The sequence below is a fragment of the Balaenoptera ricei genome, chromosome 8, assembly GCF_028023285.1.
Source record: "Balaenoptera ricei isolate mBalRic1 chromosome 8, mBalRic1.hap2, whole genome shotgun sequence".
Taxonomy (NCBI): Eukaryota; Metazoa; Chordata; class Mammalia; order Artiodactyla; family Balaenopteridae; genus Balaenoptera; species Balaenoptera ricei.
In genome coordinates this window covers 98575960-98597734 of record NC_082646.1, presented here as the reverse complement: position 1 = coordinate 98597734, position 21775 = coordinate 98575960, and the positions used below count along the sequence as shown (strand labels likewise).

General features: G+C 46.4%; 1 protein-coding gene across 1 annotated transcript in view; it reads left to right on the top strand.

The window, feature by feature from the left end:
* The first annotated feature begins 434 nt into the window (after positions 1 to 434).
* The window catches only part of SYT13 (synaptotagmin 13), a 39332-nt gene continuing 17991 nt past the window's right edge, over positions 435 to 21775 (top strand). Inside the window, exon 1 of the mRNA XM_059929663.1 lies at positions 435 to 614. Within this exon, the coding sequence (XP_059785646.1) occupies positions 435 to 614 (180 nt within the window). The remainder of the gene's footprint in view (positions 615 to 21775) is intronic.

The window sequence follows — 21775 nt, the reverse complement described above, 5'->3', positions numbered from 1 at the left end:
GAAAGGGTTAGCAGTCTGGTAAAACGACCCCCTACTCGGACGGAGTCTCAGGCCTGGGTTTGAGCCCCGGTTTCCCTGCTAACCTAATGCACAATGTGACCTTGGCCAGCTCCTGCCCTTCTGGGACCCAAGTGTCCTTCTACGTAAAGCGTGAAGGATGGCCCGAGATGACCCTCACGTTCCTTCCACCTGAACGGCTCAGGCTCCGGTTAGGGTCGGGGGTCCGGTCATATGCTGGAGGGGAGGGATGCTGGCTGACGCGGAGCTGAGTGCGGGCGCACCAGCTCGCTCCGGGTCCAGCCTCCTGCTCTGACGTCCTCGAGCCGCCCTCCCTCCCCGCCCCTCCGGCGGCTGGAGAGCGGCTGGCGCGCCCGGATCCCAGGCCCGGGAGGTGCGCGGCGGCGGGACCCAGCCCCGCGCGGGGAGCGGGCACCATGGTGCTGTCGGTGCCCGTGATCGCGCTGGGCGCCACGCTGGGCACGGCCACCAGCATCCTCGCGCTGTGCGGGGTCACCTGCCTGTGCCGGCACATGCACCCCAAGAAGGGGGTGCTGCAGCGGGACCTGGACCCCGATCCGGAGAAGGCGAAGCCCGGCGTGCTCCGGTCCCAGCAGGTGAGCGGGGGCGGCGCCTTGGTCTCCCCGGGCCGGGTGGGGTCTCCCGGGCAGCGGCGGGGGAGTGGGTGGCAGGCAATGGTCGGCGTTCTTCTTTGCGCGATAGAGCATGGCGGGGTGTGGGGACCGCGGACGTGCTCGGGGACCCTCGGGGGGGTGTGGAGGGGCTCCTGAAGGCCTGGGGGTGGAGGAGGGGTCGGGGAGGATAATGAAGGGTATGGGGGGCTTGCGGGGACAGGAGAGGAACCGGGACAGCGAGCGCTAAAGGGGCGGGCATGGGAGGGAATGGGAAAGGGAGCTTGGATGGGAATGGGGCTGGGAGGGGATCTGGGGGCTGGGAGGCGAGCGTGGGGAACTTGGAGGAGTAATAAGACCGGGACGCTGTGAGGGGGCTGGGGGAGCGGGCTGTGAGGGTTAGGGGAGACTGAGAAGGGAATGGTGCAGAATGAGAAGCTCGAATTGGGGGGAAGAAGAAGGGGGGCTGTGAGAGCGAGGAGGGGGGCCAGTTGTGGGCTGGCACAGGGAGAGCACTGACAGAGTCGAGAAGGGGGAAATCCACCAAAATCCAGAGAGCAGGTGGCCGCTGTCACTGCAGTGGGAGCTGGGGAGGGGCAGCTGGGCTGGGTGTGCCTGGGGTCTGGAGAGGCAGAAGAATATGGAGGGGCCTGGAGGACCCTCAGCCTGTCCTAGCAGCTCTCAGCTCCAGCCAGACTGAGCGAGTAGCTGAGACCTCCCCGAAGGTGTGTCTGGAGATGCCCCTGGAGACAGGAGGGCTTTTATCCCATGCATCAGCTTGTCCCCAGAGCCTCTTTGGGCAGGAAATGGGTGGTGTCCCCATTGTACAGAGCAGCAGAAGGGGTCTGGGAGAGGTTTGGAAGGACTGTGCTACATGGGCTGCGATCTCCAGGACACATTTCCAAGGTGGCGAGTGCAAAATGTCCTCTGGAGACCCGGGAGGAAGTCTGGCTGGAAAGACTGGAGGAAGGCAGGCCCTGGGGCAGGGGGTGACTTAATGACTTCCCAAGGCCCTCTAGGTTCCTTCCAGAGCTTAGAGTTCCAGGGGAGGCACTATAAAGCTGTGATTCCACCTTCCTTTTGTCAATTAATTATTCAAAAGCTCAGACCCAGTTGCTCGGGGCCTGTGTCAGTCACTGAGAGTGGAACGAAATGGCTGCTGTCCTTGACGCACTTACAACCCGAGAAAAGTGACATTGACACCGGCAAGAACAGGAGCCAACCGGGCAGTGGGATGTGGGACCCAGAACCATCTGAAATGGGAGTAGTGGGCTACCCGCTCCAGGCGGGCACAGGGCGGGGGAGGGGGTGTTGGATGAGCCCTTCTCCAGACGTTGGGTCCTCAACCTCTTATCCCATCCGGCACGCTTCAGGGACAGCCATTCTTCTGCCTTTCACAGTGGTGGCCCTTCAGGCACTGTCTCCTCCCCTTCCCAGAGAGAACCGCTGGGGACAGTGTTGGTGTAAGTGACCTCCGGGGTCCTTTCCAACTCTTTGTCTTACTGAGGACCAATAGCCGACGCAATGGTCAATGATCTGTTAAAGACAAACCAGATCATGCGTCTCCCTGGCTTAAAGTCCTCCACAACTTCTCACTGAGCTTGGAACAAACACAGCAAACCGGAACCTGGCACGTACTCTGTGCCAGGCTCCGTTCTAAGTGCTTTACACTTAATGCATTTAGCAACTCAATGAAGGACGTATATGATGAGCCCAACTTAAAGCTGAAAGAGCTAAAGAGAGGGTGAGTGACTTGCCCAAGGCCACACAGTTTGAGAAGTTTTAGAGCCGGATTCTAGCCAAGCTGGTCTGGTTCTGGAGTCGGTGCTGTTAGCCACTCCACTCCACTTCCTCACCTGCTTGATGTGGCAGGTGTTTACCTCTCCAGCCAAGCTCATGCCAGTTGCCCGCTTCATGGGCCGTCTCAGCTTCCCTGGATTTTTTGATCCTTCTTGAAGACATCAACCCTTCCCATTTTCCTCTGGCTTTTCACACAGATGGCTCCTTCTCATCCTTTAGGTCTCTTTCTGTTTGAATTTTACCTCCTCAGGGAGGATTTTGTCTACGGCCACGTGTAACAAAGCCCTCTCTTCCCCATTACGTTCTCCATACCATTCCTTCCCAATTCTTTTGTAGCACTTGGGACAGTTAGATGTGATTTTTCATATCTACTCACTTGTACAATATTTATTCCCAGCACCTACTCAGTGTCTGGAACCTAGTAGGTGCCCAATAAGAAATTGTTGACAAATAAAGGCATCCCAGTGCCCAGCCATTGTGGGTGATTGTCTGAGTTATTTCTTCAAATGTGGATGCATTTTGCAACCACTGTGCAACCCAGGGCTAGCTCATAGGGACACAATAAACATTTGTTGATATGTGAGACCCATCCATTCACATCCCTCACTTGGCTCCCTCAGTGACAAGGATTTGGGCCCCTGGGGCTGAATCTGTAGGTGTGAATGTGATGAAATTGAGATCTCACAATGTCGGTTGGCTGCCATTGTGCTCAGACTGATTCAGCTGCTGACCCAGATAAAGTACACAGAGAAAAGACACTATGTTGACATTTCAAAAAAAGTAAAGGAGGTGGTATTAGGGGTGGCAGATGGCAGCAGGGTGATAGGCGTGGCACATGTTGACAAAGAGGAGGAGAGTCAGGTAAGGAAGCCTCTCTGAAGATGTTCCTTAAACAAAGAGGGCATGGGGGCTGGGGAAGAGGGTTCTAGATTCCTGTAGCCACTGACAACTGGGATGTCTCTGCGATATAGAGTGACCGCCCATGTCTCTATAAGTCGCTGATTGTGGTTGCTGGAAAAATTCCTTGGATTTGTTGGCCATGCCCGGGAATCCAATTTCTGGTCATGAATTGCAGTGATTTTGAAAAGCACTTTGAAGCTTTCCCTGAGGGTTCTTAACCTGAGGTCCACAGACCCCAACAAGGGGTCTATAGCTAAACTGTAAGGGGTTCTTGGTCTTGGAGAGGAAAAAATTGTATCTTTCTTTTCATTAACCTCTACATGAAGCTTAGCATTTTCTGTAAGTAGGAGTATAAACAACACACCACAGGAATATTAGCAATATCTGTGACTTGGTCCTCAAGGGAAATCACAGAGAGTTTCAGAGCACAGCACAGCTGTTGCAGATGCTTTATGATAACATTTATGCTCATCTCTAATTCTAAATTATGCACTTATTAAATCCCCCGCTAGATCCTATTATTTAATGAAAGAATAAAGAGGCACACATATAACCATTTCCCCGATTGATTTTATTAGATGTACTGTTGTAGTCCTATGTCTTTTATTTGCTGCTTTTCAGACATTCTTCTCCAGACAGCTGAAGGAATCCATCCAGCATCTCCACCATGTGGGAGGTGGCGGAGGGTGCAAACCCTCAGTCACTGCTGTTCATGCCTCCAGCCAGCTTCAATTCATAATTTGTCTTGGCTTTTCTGAAATATACATTGTGAACCCTTTATTCTGCCTTCTTACACAATCCCTCACCCTCACCTGCGTGCAGGCTTTCCAGGGAGGAGAGGGATTCAGTTTCACTACACTGTCCTTGTGATCTGGCAGCATCACCTGGGACCTCCCTCCCTGTGGTCAGCCCAGCTTTCAAAGCTCGGTTATTATGCAGTGATTACTGGATGCTTGAGCCAGGAGGCAGAGCAGAGAGGCAGACACGGTGTGTGTGTGTGTGTGTGTGTGTGTGTGTGTGTGTGTGTGTGTGTGTGTGATCATCTTCGCTTCACCGCTGCTGCCGCATCTCTTAGCAAGAGGCAGCCAGACCCATTGGTTCCTTCGCCCAGAATTTCCTTTTCACGCTTGTCTGCACAGGCTGTCACTCACAGCATTTCTGGGTCCTTGCAGAGGAAGCCCTCCTTTTGGCGAACCTAAATAACTACAGAGTAAGTAAGGGGAACTGTCAGTGCCCTGACACGTTAGCACGAGTTGCAGTCCTGTTCTCAGAAAGCTTTCATTTCAGGTCTGATTTTTCTTCCCATCTGGTGCTTACCTTGCTTACATGAATCTTCTCAAATGAGTCTCAGAGTTCCCAGGGTAACCCTGCTGCTGTCCCCTTGAAGCTATGTGGTCAAAAGCTCCTAGCTCCCAATGCTACTTACTACCAAACTATAAAATCCTACCCTCCTTCCAGCAGAGTTGAGACGGGATGTGGCTTTTGATGGAACATAGTGTTAGTTCATTCAGGCTGTTATAAGAAAATACCACAGAGTGGGTAGCTTATAAACAAAATTTATTTCTCATAGAGCTAGAAGCTGGGAAGTCCAAGATCAAAGTTCTGGCCAATCCAGTGTCTGATGAGGACCAGCTTCCTAGACTCTTGGATGTTACCTCACCTGATGGAAGGGGCAAGGGAGCTCTCTCTTGCCACTTTTATAAGGGCACTAATCGTATTTATGAAGGCTCCACCCTCATGGCCTACTCACTCCCAAAAGCCCCACCTAATCTATGACAAAGGAGGTAGGGATATACAATGGAGAAAAGACAGTCTCTTCAATAAGTGGTGCTGGGAAAACTGGACAGCTACATGTACAAGAATGAAATTAGAACACTCCCTAACACCATACACGAAAATAAACTCAAAATGGATTAAAGCCTCACCTCCTAACATTTTCACAGTATTGATTCTTCCAATCCAAGAACATGGTACATCTCTCCATCTGTTTGCGTCATCTTTGATTTAAGGGGACACAAACATTCAGACTACAGCAAACACTAATAGATTCAAAGTTTTTAAGAAATAATTTAAACACATGCTGTATTTTTATCAAACAACATATGTATAGTGGAGTCTTCCCCCCTACCCCCAAGATCAAGGAGTGTATTTCATTTCCCTTGTATCCCTGACAATATCCGGTGTGATAACGGGCACATGATAACCCTTCAATGTATATTTTGAGTTAAATCATCATATCGTGACATAACACTGAATAAGAGAGTGAAGATGCAAAAGAATGCACGTGGTTAAGCTTCCATTTCCACAAGATTTGAATTCAAGCCCGTTTATGCCTGGGGTTTCCGCTGGGGGCAGGTAATGACTGGGGCAGAGTCGGGAGCTTCCCAGCTTTTGTTTATAAGCTCTGCCTCTTGACGTGGTGCTGGTTACACAGCTGTGTCCACTTTATGAAAGAAAATTTATCCAGCTCTACATTTATGATTTGTGTACTTTTCTGTATGTAGTTATAACTCAGTAAAGTTTTCATTATGTGTCAAGTTGTGTTGTAATGTTTGTGAACACTGATTTAGTATCAAGCCACTATTTATTTTTTTAACATCTTTATTGGGGTATAATTGCTTTACAATGTTGTGTTAGTTTCTGCTCTATAACAAAGTGAATCAGCTGTATGTATACATACATCCCTATATCCCCTCCCTCTTGAACCTCCCTCCCACCCTCCCTATCCCACCCCTCTAGGTGGTCACAAAGCACCAAGCTGATCTCCCTATGCTATGCAGCTGCTTCCCACTAGCTATCTATTTTACATTTGGTAGTGTATATATGTCCATGCCACTCTCTCACTTCATCCCAGCTTACCCTTCCCCCTCCCCATCAAGCCAGTATTTTTAATACCAGGATGATTTGGGGACTATAATCAAGAGACGTGGCCCTCCTTTTTGTGGTCCATTATGCATCACCTCCCTGGCCCTGTCTGCCTTCTTCTGCTATGCCTGTGGCCACCTCCTCCTTCGGACTAGGGACTGGAGAACATCAACGTGGCCTGATTAACTCTCCCACCTGTTTTCCTCTTCCTTAGACCACTGGAGCAACATCCTCTCAGATCACTTGTCTGAATGCAGACTTGTCAGAGTGAGGATGGATCAGAGCCCTGATCTGCATTTCATCAGCTAATAAGCTCATTCACTAAAGTTTAATGAACACATGCTAGGCACTGGGATGCAACAATAAAAAGACAGGTGTATGCTGTTCCTTGCAAGTGGGGAGGTAGACAGTGAAGCCAGCAGTTGCCGTGAAGCGTGTTACAATGCTACCATGACAGGCGAGGTATGGGGGACCATGGGAAACCCTTAGGGTGGGAATCCCCACCTTCGGCCCAAAGTAGAACTTTCTCCAGTTCTCATTGGCTACTCTGATGAGGTCTCCCCTCTACATCAGTGATCGCAGGAGGCCAACATGAATTGCTAACCCCGCTCCTGGAACTGATTTGACTCTGGACTGCCATAAGGTCTGACCTCTTTGGATTCTCAGTCCTTTTAAAGAATTGATTTCTCAGCTGATCTCCTGGCTGGTGAACTTTCCTGTTCATATAAACAAACAAAGAAACAAAAAATAGATCCGTTTCCACAGAATAATAAAGAATAGTGATAGCATAGCTAACATTTATTGAGTTCTTTATGTGTGCCAGGCTCTGTTCTAAGCTCTTTAACCATATTAATTTTATCCTCACAATAGCCCTATGAAATATGCATAATTATTACTTACATTTTACACATGGGAAAAGTAAAACACAGAGTGCTTAAGTAACTTACTCAGTGGCAGAGCTGGGAATCAAATTTAGGAATTCTGGTTCCAGAGCCCACACTTTTGACCACTAGGCTGAAGATTAGCAGAAAAAACTAGTCAAAATTTTACTTGAGCCACTGCGTTTCCCCAGATATGGCATAAAAGTGTCTACAATATATGAATCTTTGCAGGTCAAAGATTTGCAGAAACCTTTCCCAAAGCTTTGGATGTCTTTGCTGCCTCTTGCTTCCACCATGCTTCAAGCACTGGGTGCAGCCCTGGGCCCTCCAGAGAAATTTACACAGTAAACATGTTTGGGCTGGTCGCTTAGCAACAGGGAAGACAGTATGAATTTTGCATCAAGAAATTAGCATAGATTATTTCAAGGAGATGAGCGCACACCCACTGGAAACCCTTGGCCCTTTGAAACATAATGTGGACTTTTGGTCTGTGTCCATCAATCCCTTCCTGGTGGCAGGTCCCAGACCCGTCACATCTTTTTCCCTTTCTAGTTTCTCCTCTGGTTCAGCATGTAGATAATTCATGTTCATGGCTCTTCTCTTCATGTGATTGACGGTTCACTAGCACCTTTTGTTAATTCCAGCAGAAAGTACTGCTGCATCTTTTGACATTTTTAGACTTTCAGATACTAGCCCAGATTATCTGGGGTACAAGAAGAGGAATAGAGAGTCCATCAGAGCACAATGGAAGAAACACCTGGACGAGAAATCAGAGGAGCTTAAGCTGAAGGCAGAAGGAAGGGGAGAGACTGGCAGGATACGGAAGCAGCAGACCCAGAAGACAAAGAAGAGGAGACAAGTTAAAGAGTGACTGGGGCTTCCCTGGTGGCGCAGTGGTTAAGAATCCGCCTGCCAATGCAGGGGAAACGGGTTCGAGCCCTGGTCCGGGAGGATCCCACATGCCGCGGAGCAACTGAGCCTGTGCGCCACAGCTACTGAGCCTGTGCTCTGGAGCCCGTGAGCCACAACTGCTGAGCCCGCGTGCCACAACTATTGAAGCCCATGCGCTTAGGGCCTGTGCTCTGCAACAAGAGAAGCCATGGCAATGAGAAGCCCATGCACTGCAGCGAAGAGTGGCCCCCGCTCGCCGCAGCTAGAGAAAGGACCTCGCGCAGCAATGAAGACCCAATGCAGCCAAAAATAAATAAATAAATAAAATTAAAAAAAAAAAAAAAAGAGTGACTGACTGTCCCAGAGTCAGAGACCAGAGGGAGAAATGAGAATACGCGTGGTAGATCCCTGCGCTGCCCACGCTATTGACCTACAACTTCCCCAAAACCAGTAACAGCTTATCTCCGACTTGTTCCTTGGTGTTACTGCATTCACTACGTCCGGAGCTCATTTCTGCTAACAAACATTGGGAAACCCTGCTTTGAGGATGGAGGAAAAGAGCTTCACAGAAACAGGTTTTAAGAACTAAGGGATTCTTGGACTTCCCTGGTGGCACAGTAGTTAAGAATCCACCTGCCAATGCAGGGGACATGGGTTCAAGCCCTGGTCAAGGAAGATCCCACATGCTGCAGAGCAACTAAGCCCGTGCGCCACAACTACAGAGCCTGCTCTCTAGAGGCCGTGAGGCAAAACTACTGGGCCAGCAAACCACAACTACTAAGGCCTGTGTGCCTAGAACCCGTGCTCCGCAACAAGAGAAGCCACAGCTATGAGAAGTCTGTGCACCGCAACGAAGAGTAGCCCCCGCTCGCCGCAGCTAAAGAAAGCCCGCATGCAGCAACGAAGACCCAACACAGCCAAAAATAAATAAAATAAAATAAATTAATTTTTTAAAAAAAGCTTTAATAAAAAAAAGAGAACTGAGGGATTCTGAATGTACATGTCTGAATCAACACACACGTCATACGAAGGGCCCCCTATAACCAATTTGTTAAGAAATAATGAGTTAGGAGGTTTCTAAAGGAAAACAGATGAAAAAGCTAGATCTATTCCTTCCTCCCGTCTCTCTCAATTATGTTTATTGAGCGCAGACCTGTGCCAGGTACTGTGTTGGGGCTGGGGATGCAGGAACCGCCCCCTCCTCAATGACACAGTGACCTTTCTCCGCCTTCATGAAACTTACATTGTAATGGGGGAAACCAGAGTTAGTAGAAGAAGAGCACAGATCAATGAAAATGTGTGATGGTGGCAAGTGACCTAAAGAGAAAGTTCTGGTGCTATGAGAGGGTAAGGTGGAACTGATCCAGGCGAACAGGTCAGGGGAGGCTTTCCTGGAGGGAGTGATGGCCAAGCTGGGAGCTGGCGTAGGAGGGGAAGTTAACCAGGGCAATGGGGAGGGGGGCTGTGAGGGGTTTCAGATAGGAATGAGGCTGTGCAAAGGTCCTGGGACAGGAGGCAGCCTAGCACTTAGGAGGGCCCAGGGAAAAGTCAGTGTGCCTGGAGAACAGAGAGAAAGGATGCCCAGTGTATATGATGAGGCTGGGGAAGGGGACAGGAGCCTGGGCAAGCAGGGTATTGCAGACCATGGGCAGGTTCCTCCATTCCTTTATTCATTTATGTATCAGACATTTATTAAGGCCTATGTGAGGGACACTGACCTGTGTACTGACAGTGCAAAGGCTACAGTTATTTTCAAAGCTTTTTAAAGTTAAGGTGAAATTCACATAAAGTTAACCATTTTAAAGTATATGAATCAGTAGCATCTAGTACATTCACAATGTTGGAGGATCACTACCTCCAGCTAGTTCTAAGACATTGTTATTCCCCCTGAAGAAAACTCCATCCCCATTAAGCAGACACTATTCCTCTCTCTCTCTGCCTTCAGTCTCTGGAAACCACCAATCTGTTTTCTGTCTTTATGGATTTGCCTCTTCTGGACGTTTCATATATTTGGAATTTTAAAATCGGTGACTTTTCGTGCCTGCCTTCTTTCACTTAGCATAGTGTTTTCAAGATTCACCCATGTTGTAGCGTGTATGAGGAGTTTATTTCTCTTTATGGCTGAATAATATCCCATTATATGTACATGCCTCACTTTGTTTATCCGTTCATTTGTTGATGAACATTTGGGTTGATTCTACCTTTTGGTTATTGGAATAGGGCTGCTATGTACATTCCTGTACAAGTATTTATTTGTGTACCTGTTTTCAATGCTCTCAAGTATATACTTAGGAGTGGAATTGCTGGGTCCTATGATAATTCTATGTTTAACTTTTTGAGGAACCTCCAATTGCTTTCCGCAGCAACTGCACCTTTTACATTCCCACCAGCAAGGCATGAGAGTTCCAGTTTCTTCACATCTTTGCAACACATTATTTTCCCATTTTTTGTTGTTATTTTTTGTTCTTTATTATAGCCATCCTAGTGGGTGTGAAGTACTTTCTAGGCTTTTAATTTTTAAAAAAATCCAAACTCTTATTTTTAAAATCTTCATCAGTATCTTGCACGTTTTCTATGAGCATTTCTGCTCTGTATTGAATGCCAATTACAGAGAATCCACATGGGCACACCCGTAAAAGCATGTCATGGCCCCTGAGTCTCACAAGAGGAGTGGAGTGGGCAGCGGAGCTGGCTTCCCTGCTCTCCCAGCAAATTTGCACCTGCTACTCCATCCTTTAAATACAGTGCGTGTTATCACTGTCACCTTCCTCATTCTTTGCCCCAAGCTTTAGTCCCTCGTGGGTCCCAATCTGCTTCACCTAGGTTCCTGGGGGCCCTACAAAGCCAGGTCCAATTGAGGTGCTATTTACTACCTTTCAACATCGTTTCCTCACGTTGGCATCATCAGGGCAGTGTGATGCCAGGAGGAGGAGCCTGGATCCCCTACCGTATCCATTCACTGCACACACACAAACTTTCCCACCAAGGAGTTCCCTAAGTGCTAATTAAACAAAGGGTGTTTTAATTGATTCATATTATAGACCATTCCTGGGAGAGTTTTACATGGTGTTTAAGAGCATTACAGCAATACACAGTGATATTTGGGGAAGCTGATTGAGGTTTTGGGTGGACTTGGAATGCATTATAATTTTCCCTATTTAAAATAGTGGAATACAAGCGACTGCTCTCTGAAATTCACTAGCCAGCGTGTTTCCATGAACAGATTAGAGTCAAATAATGAGGGGTGGTTGCGTGTATGAATATGTGCACATGCATATGTAAATGTGAATATGCACATATGCATATATGAATGAGAGAAAGGGGAGGAGCAGCGCATGGAAAATCTGTGAAACTGAGCCTTAGTCTTAGTCCGTCTGGCAGAGACCCTAGGGTACCTTGACGTATTTCATTGACTCCCTCCATCCTCCACTCATTAAATCCAAGACATACTTTTCCTTCATAGAAAAACTGAGCAGGCTTTGCAGAGAGCAAGAGAAATGAGGAGAAATGTTGAATGACTGCGTGAGTCATTGGACGGATGGGTAGATGAATGGGGAGGAGATTCATGGGGCCACCGTCTCTGCTTGCAGCCAGAATAAAAATCACAAGCACAGAAATGCAGGGGAAGGTGCTGAGCTTGTGGAAGAATCTCTGTGCTCAGCTTCAGTGACACCACGTGGGATCAAGACAGGCCTGGAGGGTGTGGTGGCTTCACTTTGTATTGGTTTCCCTCCCTTCAAGCCTCTGTTCACGCAGCTGACATTGGAGACAGTTTTAAAAATCTCCCGTTGCAAAGACCAATGAGATAATACCCTGGGGGGACCACGTTTTACTTGGAAAATCATTATAAACCACGTCGTTTTGGACTTGCTGTTAAGAGTGGCCTGATGAGAGGGATGTAAGTTACTGAGGCAGGAGAGTGAAGACTTTGCTTTTCAAACAGAATTAAGAATGATGTTTTGGTGAGTTCCCTGGTGGTCTAGTGGTCAGGATTCAGCAATTTCACCACCATGCGCGGGTTCAATCCCTGGTCGGGGAACTGAGATCCCATGCAGTGCGGCCAAAAAGAGAAAAAAGAATGATGTTTTGGAGAGGAATGCATTTGAAGATGAAGAGAAGGTTGGGGAAGAGCAGTTTGGTTGGGCAACTAGAAGACTTGCTGGAAACAGCTGCAGAATGAAGCTTAGAATAACTTCAGAGAGCTCTAAGCTCATTCCGTGTTTCAGATCCCGCCTCCCCTCCACCCTTTCTCACAGTGCACTCCCCAAGCATCTTAGAATGTGTTTTTATTTCCAGCACCGTCTGTTCACAAAGAAAGGGCAAGGATACCAGAGAGACGTACATACAGTCAAGGCAGTGATGGTACGTCAAGAGACGAAACTCCATAGGAAAATGTCAACGTGGTCTCAGGGCATTTTGGCACATTCCCTGCAAATGCATCATCTAATAAGCCCGTCTCTTACCTTGCAAGTGGGACGGATCCTTTAAGTAGCAACAGGACTGTCGCCCTTTGTGTGACAGCCTCATTACAGCCCTTTGTGTGACAGCCTCATTACAAAACTTGCAGAGAAAAAGGACCAAAGGACGGAAAGGAATGAATAGGAGCATAAGTATCCCGTTGGTAACCACTACATGGTAGACTTGTGTTTGTTTTTGGATACCCACCAGTATTAGTTTTAGGTAAGAACAATCTAGCTTTTTGAGATGACTCAAAAGAGGAAATTACCTCTTAGAACGAAAATGTTCATTTCAGGATCAAGCCACTGAGATATAACAGGAAGCAAATTAGACTTAGACCCCAAACCTGAATTTGAATTCTACCTCCAGCATTCTCCAGCTAAATGACCTTGACCATTCCAAATCCCACTTTCCTCATCGACAAAACAGAGGTGATAACAATAAGGTTCTCTACGGTAATATTAAAGACCAATTGAGATAACGCTTTTGAAAGCACCCAATACTGTCAGCACCAGTCACTACTCAGAGTATATTTTAGGTATCTCTGAATCCTTTTCTTATTTATCCTTTACCAAAACAATGACTTGTCTGTATGTTCATTACATAGGAAAGAGAGAGTTCATAAAAAGTATTCCAGGGGGCTTCCCTGGTGGTGTAGTGGTTGAGAATCTGCCTGCCAATGCAGGGGACACGGGTTCGAGCCCTGGTCTGGGAGGATCCCACATGCCGCAGAGGAGCTAGGCCCGTGAGCCACAACTACTGAGCCTGCGCGTCTGGAGCCTGTGCTCTGCAACAAGAGAGGCCGCGATAGTGAGAGGCCCGCGCACCGCGATGAAGAGTGGCCCCCACTTGCCACAACTAGAGAAAGCCCTCGCACAGAAACAAAGACCCAACACAGCCAAAAATAAATTAATTAATTAATTAAAAAAAAAAAAAGTATTCCAGATGTGAAAAATGAAAGCCCTCTGTTAGGATGGGAAGGGTGGGCATGAACATTACACTTCTAGGATATTCATTCATTCAAAAAATATTTCTTGATGACCTATCATGTGCAAGACACTGAGTTAGCAGTAGGGACACCGCAGTGACTGGGCAGACAACATCCCTGACCTTCTGGAGCTCATGTTCTACAGGTAGAGATCTTCATTACACCGTCGTACAAATGAATATAAATCTAACTGTATTAGGTGTGGTAAGGGAAGCAAGAGTTCTCTCAAGAAGTGGTAACTCATTAGTGCTCCAATCTTAACATATTTGGAGACTCCCTTCAGTAAAAACATTTTGAGCTTGTACCCCTTATACATGTATATTTAATTCTTTGTGAAGCATATGTAGGCTTCATATTATGTATACATATTGCTCTACTAATATATTGTGTCCATAATAAAACATGCACAGACATGGACCTTTTAAAACAATAATGCAAAAATAAATTATAAAATGAGATTCTGTAATTTTCTTCCATACACCAAATGGACTGTCTTGCACACCCCTGTAGCATACAGTTAGTGCCATTTACTAGGTAAAGGTATTGGGGATGAGTGTTTGAAGTCTTCTAGGCATAGGGCATGTACAAAGGCCCTGTGGAAAGAAGAAATATCACTTAGGAGGGACTGAAAGAAGGTCAAAGTGGGTAGAGCACAGAGGGCACAGGAGGCAGTGACTGCAAGCAAGCGAGGTGGGTGAGGCCAGATAGCACCACACAGGGCCTTCTGGGCCACCATTAGTATGTGGATATTTATCCCAAGAGCAATGGAAGCTACTGAAAGGTCTTAAGTGAGATGTGACATGGTCAGATTTAGGCCATGAAAACATCCTTTTGGGTGGGGAAAGAGTAGAAATGGGGATACCAGGGAAACCCTGGAAAGAGACCTTGATGGCTTGAGCCACTGTGATGGCAGCAGTAGTTTGGAGAGATGTTTAGAAAATAAATTGACTGGCTTTGCCTGTGGGTTGGGTGTGGGCTTCAGGAAGAGAGAGGAGTTAGGGACAACACTGTTTCACTTAGGATGGTGGTTGCAATTAATGAAACAAGGAAGAGGCCATGGATTTTAAGTCATGAGTTCACCTTTGTGCAGGGCAAGTGTGAGGAGCCTTTGAGCTATCTCCATGAAGATGTCAATTGTGCTGGTGGTTCCACAGGTTTGGAACTCACAGTCTGGCTGTGATATATATTGGGGAATAGCAACCACAGCCATGAGCATGGCTGAGACCGCCTGGGAAGAGTGCAGAATGAGAGGGAAGAGGGCCTAAGAACAAGTACCAAGGACACCAACATTTCATGAGACAAGGAGGGGTGGCCAGAGAGGAAGGAGAAAAACCTGGAGAATGTGATATCAAAATAATAACAATAACAAGAGAAAAACTTTTGAAGAAGAAGGGAATCATTGAGAAGTCAAGTAAGGTAAGACTGAAAAAACCCATAGGAATGAGACAGTGAAGGTTACCAGTGACCTTGGAGACCAACAGTGACCTCCAGTGGGCTGATGGGGCCTCTGGGAAAGTGTTGTAGAGTGGCTGGAAAATGAGGAATGAGAACAGCATTGAGTATAGGCAGTTCTTTTGAGATGCATGACTGCAAAGGGGTGGAGAGGGCTAGGGCTGGGGCTGAGCAGGGGAAAAGAGGTCAAAGGAATATTGAGCACAGTTGAAAGCTGTTGGGAAGGAGCCAGTTGAAAGAGAAGGATGAACGTTCAAGAGAGAGGGAGAAAGAGATTAAAAAAAAAACAGCTAGTGTAAGGCTCCCACATGGGTGGATGGGGCGCAAGACTCGGATGGAAGGACTGGTCCTGGAGGGAGGGAGAGTGGGAGACACCTCCTGCAGTGTCACAGGACAGGGACGGGCACAGCATCTGTCTGGAGAAGAAGGGCAGGTCGCTGTGTCTGTTAAACAGGACGCTAAGGGGCTTCCGTTCTCTTGGTTTCCTTTTTCTCTATGAAGGAAGTCAGAGGAGAGAGAGAAATTCCAAAATGTGGGCTTGAGGGAGGAGTTAGGGAAACAGTAGGATTTCTGGGGAGGACTGAGTTTAAGGTTGGAGATCATGAATTTATCATGGAACCATCCAGCCTGTCTAGGTGACGCTCTTGCGGCACACGGCTATTTGATGCAGCATCATGGTTTAGCGGGGCTCATCCACCACTGGAGTTTCACCACGTGGCATCAGGGAAAGGATGGGAAGGCAAGGGAGGGTATTGTTGACATCATGGCCCATTTTCTCATTTGATCCAGCATCTAGTATGGTGCTTTGCACCTCTCGAAGTTTTTAATACGTGCTTGCCAAACAGACACACCTGTGGGTTGGAAGCTTCAGGGCTTGAAGCTTGAAATGAGCTGAGGAAAAATATTTGACCTTTATAGTAAATTGGAGCCAAATATTCTGATATTATTGACCTTCCATGATCTAATCGTATTTCGTGACAACATTGTGTAGACTGCTCGAATATTGGCCCTTGTCAGGCAGAAGGGAAATCCAATAGATTTGGATCCCATTTAAGAGAAGGAACAGCTACATCTAGGGATGATACTCACTAGCTTTGAGTCAGCCAAAGTGGCAGCTGGGAAGAGAATATTAGAAGAAACCCCCTAGTGGCTGTCCCTTCCTTGAAATCTCCTTGCTGCTGTCCCTTGAAATCTCCATGAAAGTCCCATGGTAAAGAATTAAAAAAAAAAAAAAAAGTATATATATATAACTGAATCATGTTGCTTTACAGCAGAATTTAACACAACATTGTAAATCAACTCTATTTCAATAAAAAAAAAAAAAGAAAATCACATGGAAGAACCAATCTGTTGCCCAAATATTGCTGTGACTGTAGACATCCAATGACACTCAGGGATTGTTTTCTTGGAAAAAGAAAGAGACCTGAGAGGTAATAATGGAGGTACTTTTCCTTGATGCAGCTCTCTTGGATTCTTCCTTCTCCCTACACATCGCTCCACCCCTAAGCATTGTCAACTCTACTACCTGGGAGAAGTCTTCAGCATTGGAGGCCCTTCACAGCCTGGTCTCACCATTCCTTTGCAAATCCATCCCTCAGCCCCAGCCTTTCTCTTCAGCTGGTTTGCCAGACTCACCACACCCTGAGCATGCTCCCCTCTGTACCCAGGCTGCTGCCTTTCTCTCCATTTGAGATACCTCTGCCTCTCCTCTCCACAGTTATCCTTGAATGTTGGGCTGAAGCTGCTTCTCCAGGAAGCCTTCTCTGATCTCACTGACTTTGAGGAACTCCTCTTTAGGTCTTCTGTAGCACAGAGTCCAGACCTTTGGCCTTTTAATTCTACCTTCTTTACTTATTTCCCTTTTGTAAAGTATGCATCAGGAGGAGCAAGTAGCTTTCATCTTGCATATCAATTCTTATTAATTGGTAGTGGCTTCCTGGATCCCTGAGCTGAACAGGCTGTGTCTGATCACAGCAGGAAAGAACACTTTGATCGATTAGTCATGTCTGCCACGGGCAGAGGGTAGAAGAGTTGTAGCATCAGAGCCTCGTATTTCCATTTATGGAATATCTCACCTCCACCATTGGATGGTAAACTTCCCAAGGGCAGAGAATTATTCCGTGGTACGTAGGATGGTTGACTACATAGTTAGCAGGCAACAAGTGTGTGCTGATTTCTGTTTGGGCAGAAATCTGAAGGTTGATTAATTGGAGGGTTTTGGCTTAAAACCAAAATATAAGGAGAATCTAGTTAAACAATCACTGTCCTGTTTTGAAGCCTTGTTTTACAACTTGGCAGTTTTTTATACCACTGGGTTAGAAATTGATGTGCTTTCCAAATGTCTACACATGAGTGGAAGGAAGTTTTCAATTAGTGGTTTTCTGCACATTTTTTCTGAGCTGCATCACCTTTGATGGGTGCTATTCACATACTTGATGGGTTCTGAAGAATTCATCTCCTTTCTCTCCCACTCAGAAAAGTGTATTAGAACACAAATGTGTGAAAGAGGTATTGTTATAATAAAAACCCTGAATGTGCTCTAATCAATTTTTTAAATGAGTCAAAAACTATCAAATTTCAGTACTTCAGCCATCATGTGTAGTATACTGGCATAATAACAAGGTTGGAAATTGTTGCTTTTGTCAATGGTTTCATCAATTATCCAAGCATCATAGAATCAAGAAATCCTGTAACTATTCTGGAACAAGATCCTGAATTCAATGTCAAGAGGGTATATAACCACATTTTCCAACCTTTAATACCAAACTGCCTGTCTTACATTAAAAACATGGCTCACATAAATCAGAAACTGAGAAAAAAAATCTAAAGTATCCAAATGGACACTGTTGCTTAAGACCACCGAGACCAATACCAAGTAAGCATGTGTGTTCCCATCTTATCCAAATTGATGATGAAACAGGGCTGAGATTCCCCTCCTACACATGGACTCAGTTTAAAGAAAGACTTTTTAAACGTCTCTAGTGAACCAATACAGTGGAGGGGACAGTGGAATTTTAAAAGTTAAAGGCTGGTTGAGGGACTTGGCTCAGAGATGAAACCCATTGTCAACTATGATAACCCATAGCCGTGCTATGATAGCTGGAGATGGGAGGATAAGGATGGATAGATGGGGAGGGAAGGCTGGGTTTGAGCCCCAGTTTACTGACCAGGAGAGTTTTCTGTGCCCTTTTAAAATAACCTAGCTTTGAAACAACGTTTCTGACGAGTGTTGATGAGGTTATAACATAGTCTTGACCTTGTCGTGGCTCAGGTCACAAGTGAAACATATTTTCTGCAAAAGGAATGTCAAACCCAGATTCAGAACTGAGAGCAGGAACAAGGCTGATGCCCAAACACCCAGGCGGGTCATTACAACAGCAACCAGGTGGGGAGGGGCATGGGGTCATCAATCTAATGATGTGAGATGTGACAGCACATCAAATGCAATGATCTGGACGTTTCCATTTTTACCAGTTTATGGTTGGTATCCAGAGACATAGTCCACAGGGAACCATGTTGCGAAATGTCATTTAGCAGCACTGGCTTCGTGGTGGACTCGTGGTCCAAGCCTAGAGCTGTCATACATTAGCTGTGGGATCCTGGACAAGTTTCAATGTCTCTGAGTCTCAACTTCCTCCTCTGTAGAGAAAGGAATTAAGTTATTTTTATTTATTAACACTAGGGTATAGAAAAGAGAAAACAGTAGGCACTTATCTCTAGGGTTGTGTGAGGGTCAAATGCAGTAAAGGCTGTTGCGCTTTGCAGAGCGTCTGGTGCAGAGGAAGTGGTACAGAGATGGTGGCCATATTGCCCTTTCAGGCTTTGTGATGTAACTGGTGGAGTCAATGCAGCACCACTTACAAGATTCTCTGGGTGGAATCTTGCCATTGTGTGGTTTCCAGCCCTGTGGAATTATTGTTTTTGAAATCTGCGTTTGAATTCTGTGTCCTGCAGGAGAATGGGGATAATGGCAACACTCATTGCCCCTCCTTTTCTCGTAGGGCTTTAAGCTTTGTTGGTACCCGCTGTTCTCTGAACACACTGCAGACTCTCATGCTGCTGCCTTGACCCAGAAAGCCCTTCCCCCACTTCTGCACTTGTCAAACTGCTGCCCGGGCTTCGGGGCGGGGCTGGGGGGGCAGCAACCAAAAGTCAGAGTCTCTGAATCGTTATGAAATTCTCCTCCCATTATACACCCCACCCCATCCTGTCCCTTCCCCGGGCAAAGTTTGATGTGCTTCTACGCACTCTGTCTCGTGTTTCGCTGGTCTCCATCATAGTGATTATTATTATACTGATCCCCCCACCACCCACCCTCCTTCACCAGCCATCCAAGCATTGATTCCATCAATCATCACTGAACTGTTTGTGGGGAGCCGAGAGGACGTGACAGAGGGAGGTCGTGCCTGTGAGCAGCTCACCACACAAGAGGACGTTTCTCCATCTACCCTGCCTGGCGTTCTAGGACCTCCCCCAAACCAGGGCGTTCCCACGTGAGCCTCAGGGACCACCTGTGTCACAGTCACCCTAGGGAGCTTCTTAGACACACAGATTCTTTAGGATCCACCTAAGACCTCTGAGTCAAGGCAAGGGAGGCACTTGGGAATCTGATTTTTACATTCTCCCAGATGAAATTTCTACACATCAAAGTGTGGAACCAGCGCTTCAACTCTGTTCCTCTGACTAAAGGGCATGCAGGGGCAGAGTAAGGGGTGGCCCAAGCAACAGTCTAAGGGGCACAAAGCATGGGTGAACAGTAAAGGATGACTACAAATATGAGGAGGTGGGAAAGGGCTGGAAGCAAGACAGCGCGTGTAAACAGAGGACTCTGGAGAGAGCCAGCCTGGGTTTGAAGCTTTCCTCTACTACTCACTAGCTGGCTGTGCATCCTGACCTGTAAAATGGGATTGATCATAGCAGCACTTCTTGATAGGGTTATTATGAGGATTCAGTGAGCTCATATTGGAACAGTACAGGGCACAGGTGGGCAGAACCACAAGATGGAAGAGGCTGGGAGGACTCTGAGTTTGGAGAACAGCCAGCAGACCCTTCAAGACTGAGAGAAATCAGCTTTTATTGTGTTCAGCCACTGAGGTTGGGGGTTGTTTGTTACATAGCAGGTGGTCTTCCCTGACTAATACAAGGTCATGAACAAGCGTCCTGCTAGCCAACAAGGTTCAATCAGTTGTAGGTGCGTGCAAGGATGCTCCACAGAGGGAATGGGCAGAGAGGATCAAGGCTTTGGGTTGTTAAGAGCTTCTATAGCTGCACCTCAAATTCTCTTTAGAGGAGTTATCTATACAGTTGGAATGAAAATTTGGACAGATGGTTGTTCACACAGACTCTAGGAGTTGGTCCTTCCCTGGAAGCAAAATGACTGTTTCTCTCAGTTAACTTCTAGCTTGATTTATTGTATGTTGTCCAACATAGGAAGAAAGAGTCCTGCTTCTCCACTAGAGCACGCATGTGTGTGTGTGTGTGTGTGTGTGTGTGTATGTATGTGTGTGTGTGTGTGTGTGTGTTGGGGAGCAGAGGGAATGTGGTACTAGCCAGTGTCCTGCGAAATATCCCAAGTCACAAAATAAATAACCGAAACTTTTCTGTCCTGATGGTAATTTAAAACACTTTAATACTAAAGCAATCATATGGAGTCAAATACAAAAAGTCACATGAACTTGAAGATAGAACTGGAGATTTCAAGAAAGAATCCCAATTACTCCAGAAGACTTCCCATTCTCTGGAGTACGTGTTACCTTCGTCTGCCTCTGGTGCTGCTTTGGAAGGAAAGTTTGAGAAACACTGACCCAGAGACCAGTGGATCCTAACTGCAGGTCCACAGGCAGGTTCTGGGCTGGCCATGTGTAGGAATCACTTGGGACACTCACTCAACATACAGATTATTATGCTCACCCCAGAAAGCCTAATTCAGCAGGTGGGCAAGAGGCGTGTGTTTGTGTGTGTGTGTGTGTGTGTATCTCTATCTAAATTTTATTGAGGTACTGTTGTCATATAGTGAAATGCACATATCCCAAGTCACTAGTTTGATCAATTTTGACAAATAGCTATCCTCTAGGCTGTAACCCACACTTCTACCATGCCTCTTACCACTCAGTTCTCCCCAGTAGCAATCAGAACCACTGTTCTGATTTCGATCACCATTCATTAGTTTCACCTGTCCTAGAACTTCATCTACATCAGTGTTTCTCAGTCATGGCGCTATTTACATTGGGGTGAGATAATGCTTTGCTGTGGGGAGCTGTCCTGTGCATTGTAGGATGCTGGCTAGCAGCATCTGGCCTCTACCTGATAGCGGCCTCCACCCCCAGCTGTGACAACCAAGAATGTCTCCAGACATTGCAAGTGTCCCCTGAGTTGAGAACCACTGATATAAATGGAATCACACAGTATAGATGCTTATGTACTATGCCTTCTTTTGTTTACCATGTTTTTGCAATTTTTCCCTGTTGTTGAGTATATTCACAATTCCTTTCTTTACTGTTAAGGAGTATACCATTGTAAGAATATGCCACAATGTACCTACCCATACTCCTGTTGATGGACACTTGGGCTGCTCTCTGTTTTTGGCTAGTATGACTAAAGTTACTATCAGTATTCGTGTATTAGTCTTTTTGTCAACATATATTTTCATCTTCTTTAGAAAAATGCCTAGGAGTGGAATTGTTGGGTCATAGGGTAGATATATGTTTAACTTTTAAGAAACTACCAGTTGTTATTTACAATGGCTAAGACATGGAAGCAACCTAAATGTCCATCAACAGATGAATGGATAAAGAAGACGTGGTGCATATATACAATGGAATACTACTCAGCCATAAAAAAGAATGAAATCATGCCATTTGCAGCAACATGGATGGACATAGAGATTATCATACTAAGTGAAGTTAAGTCAG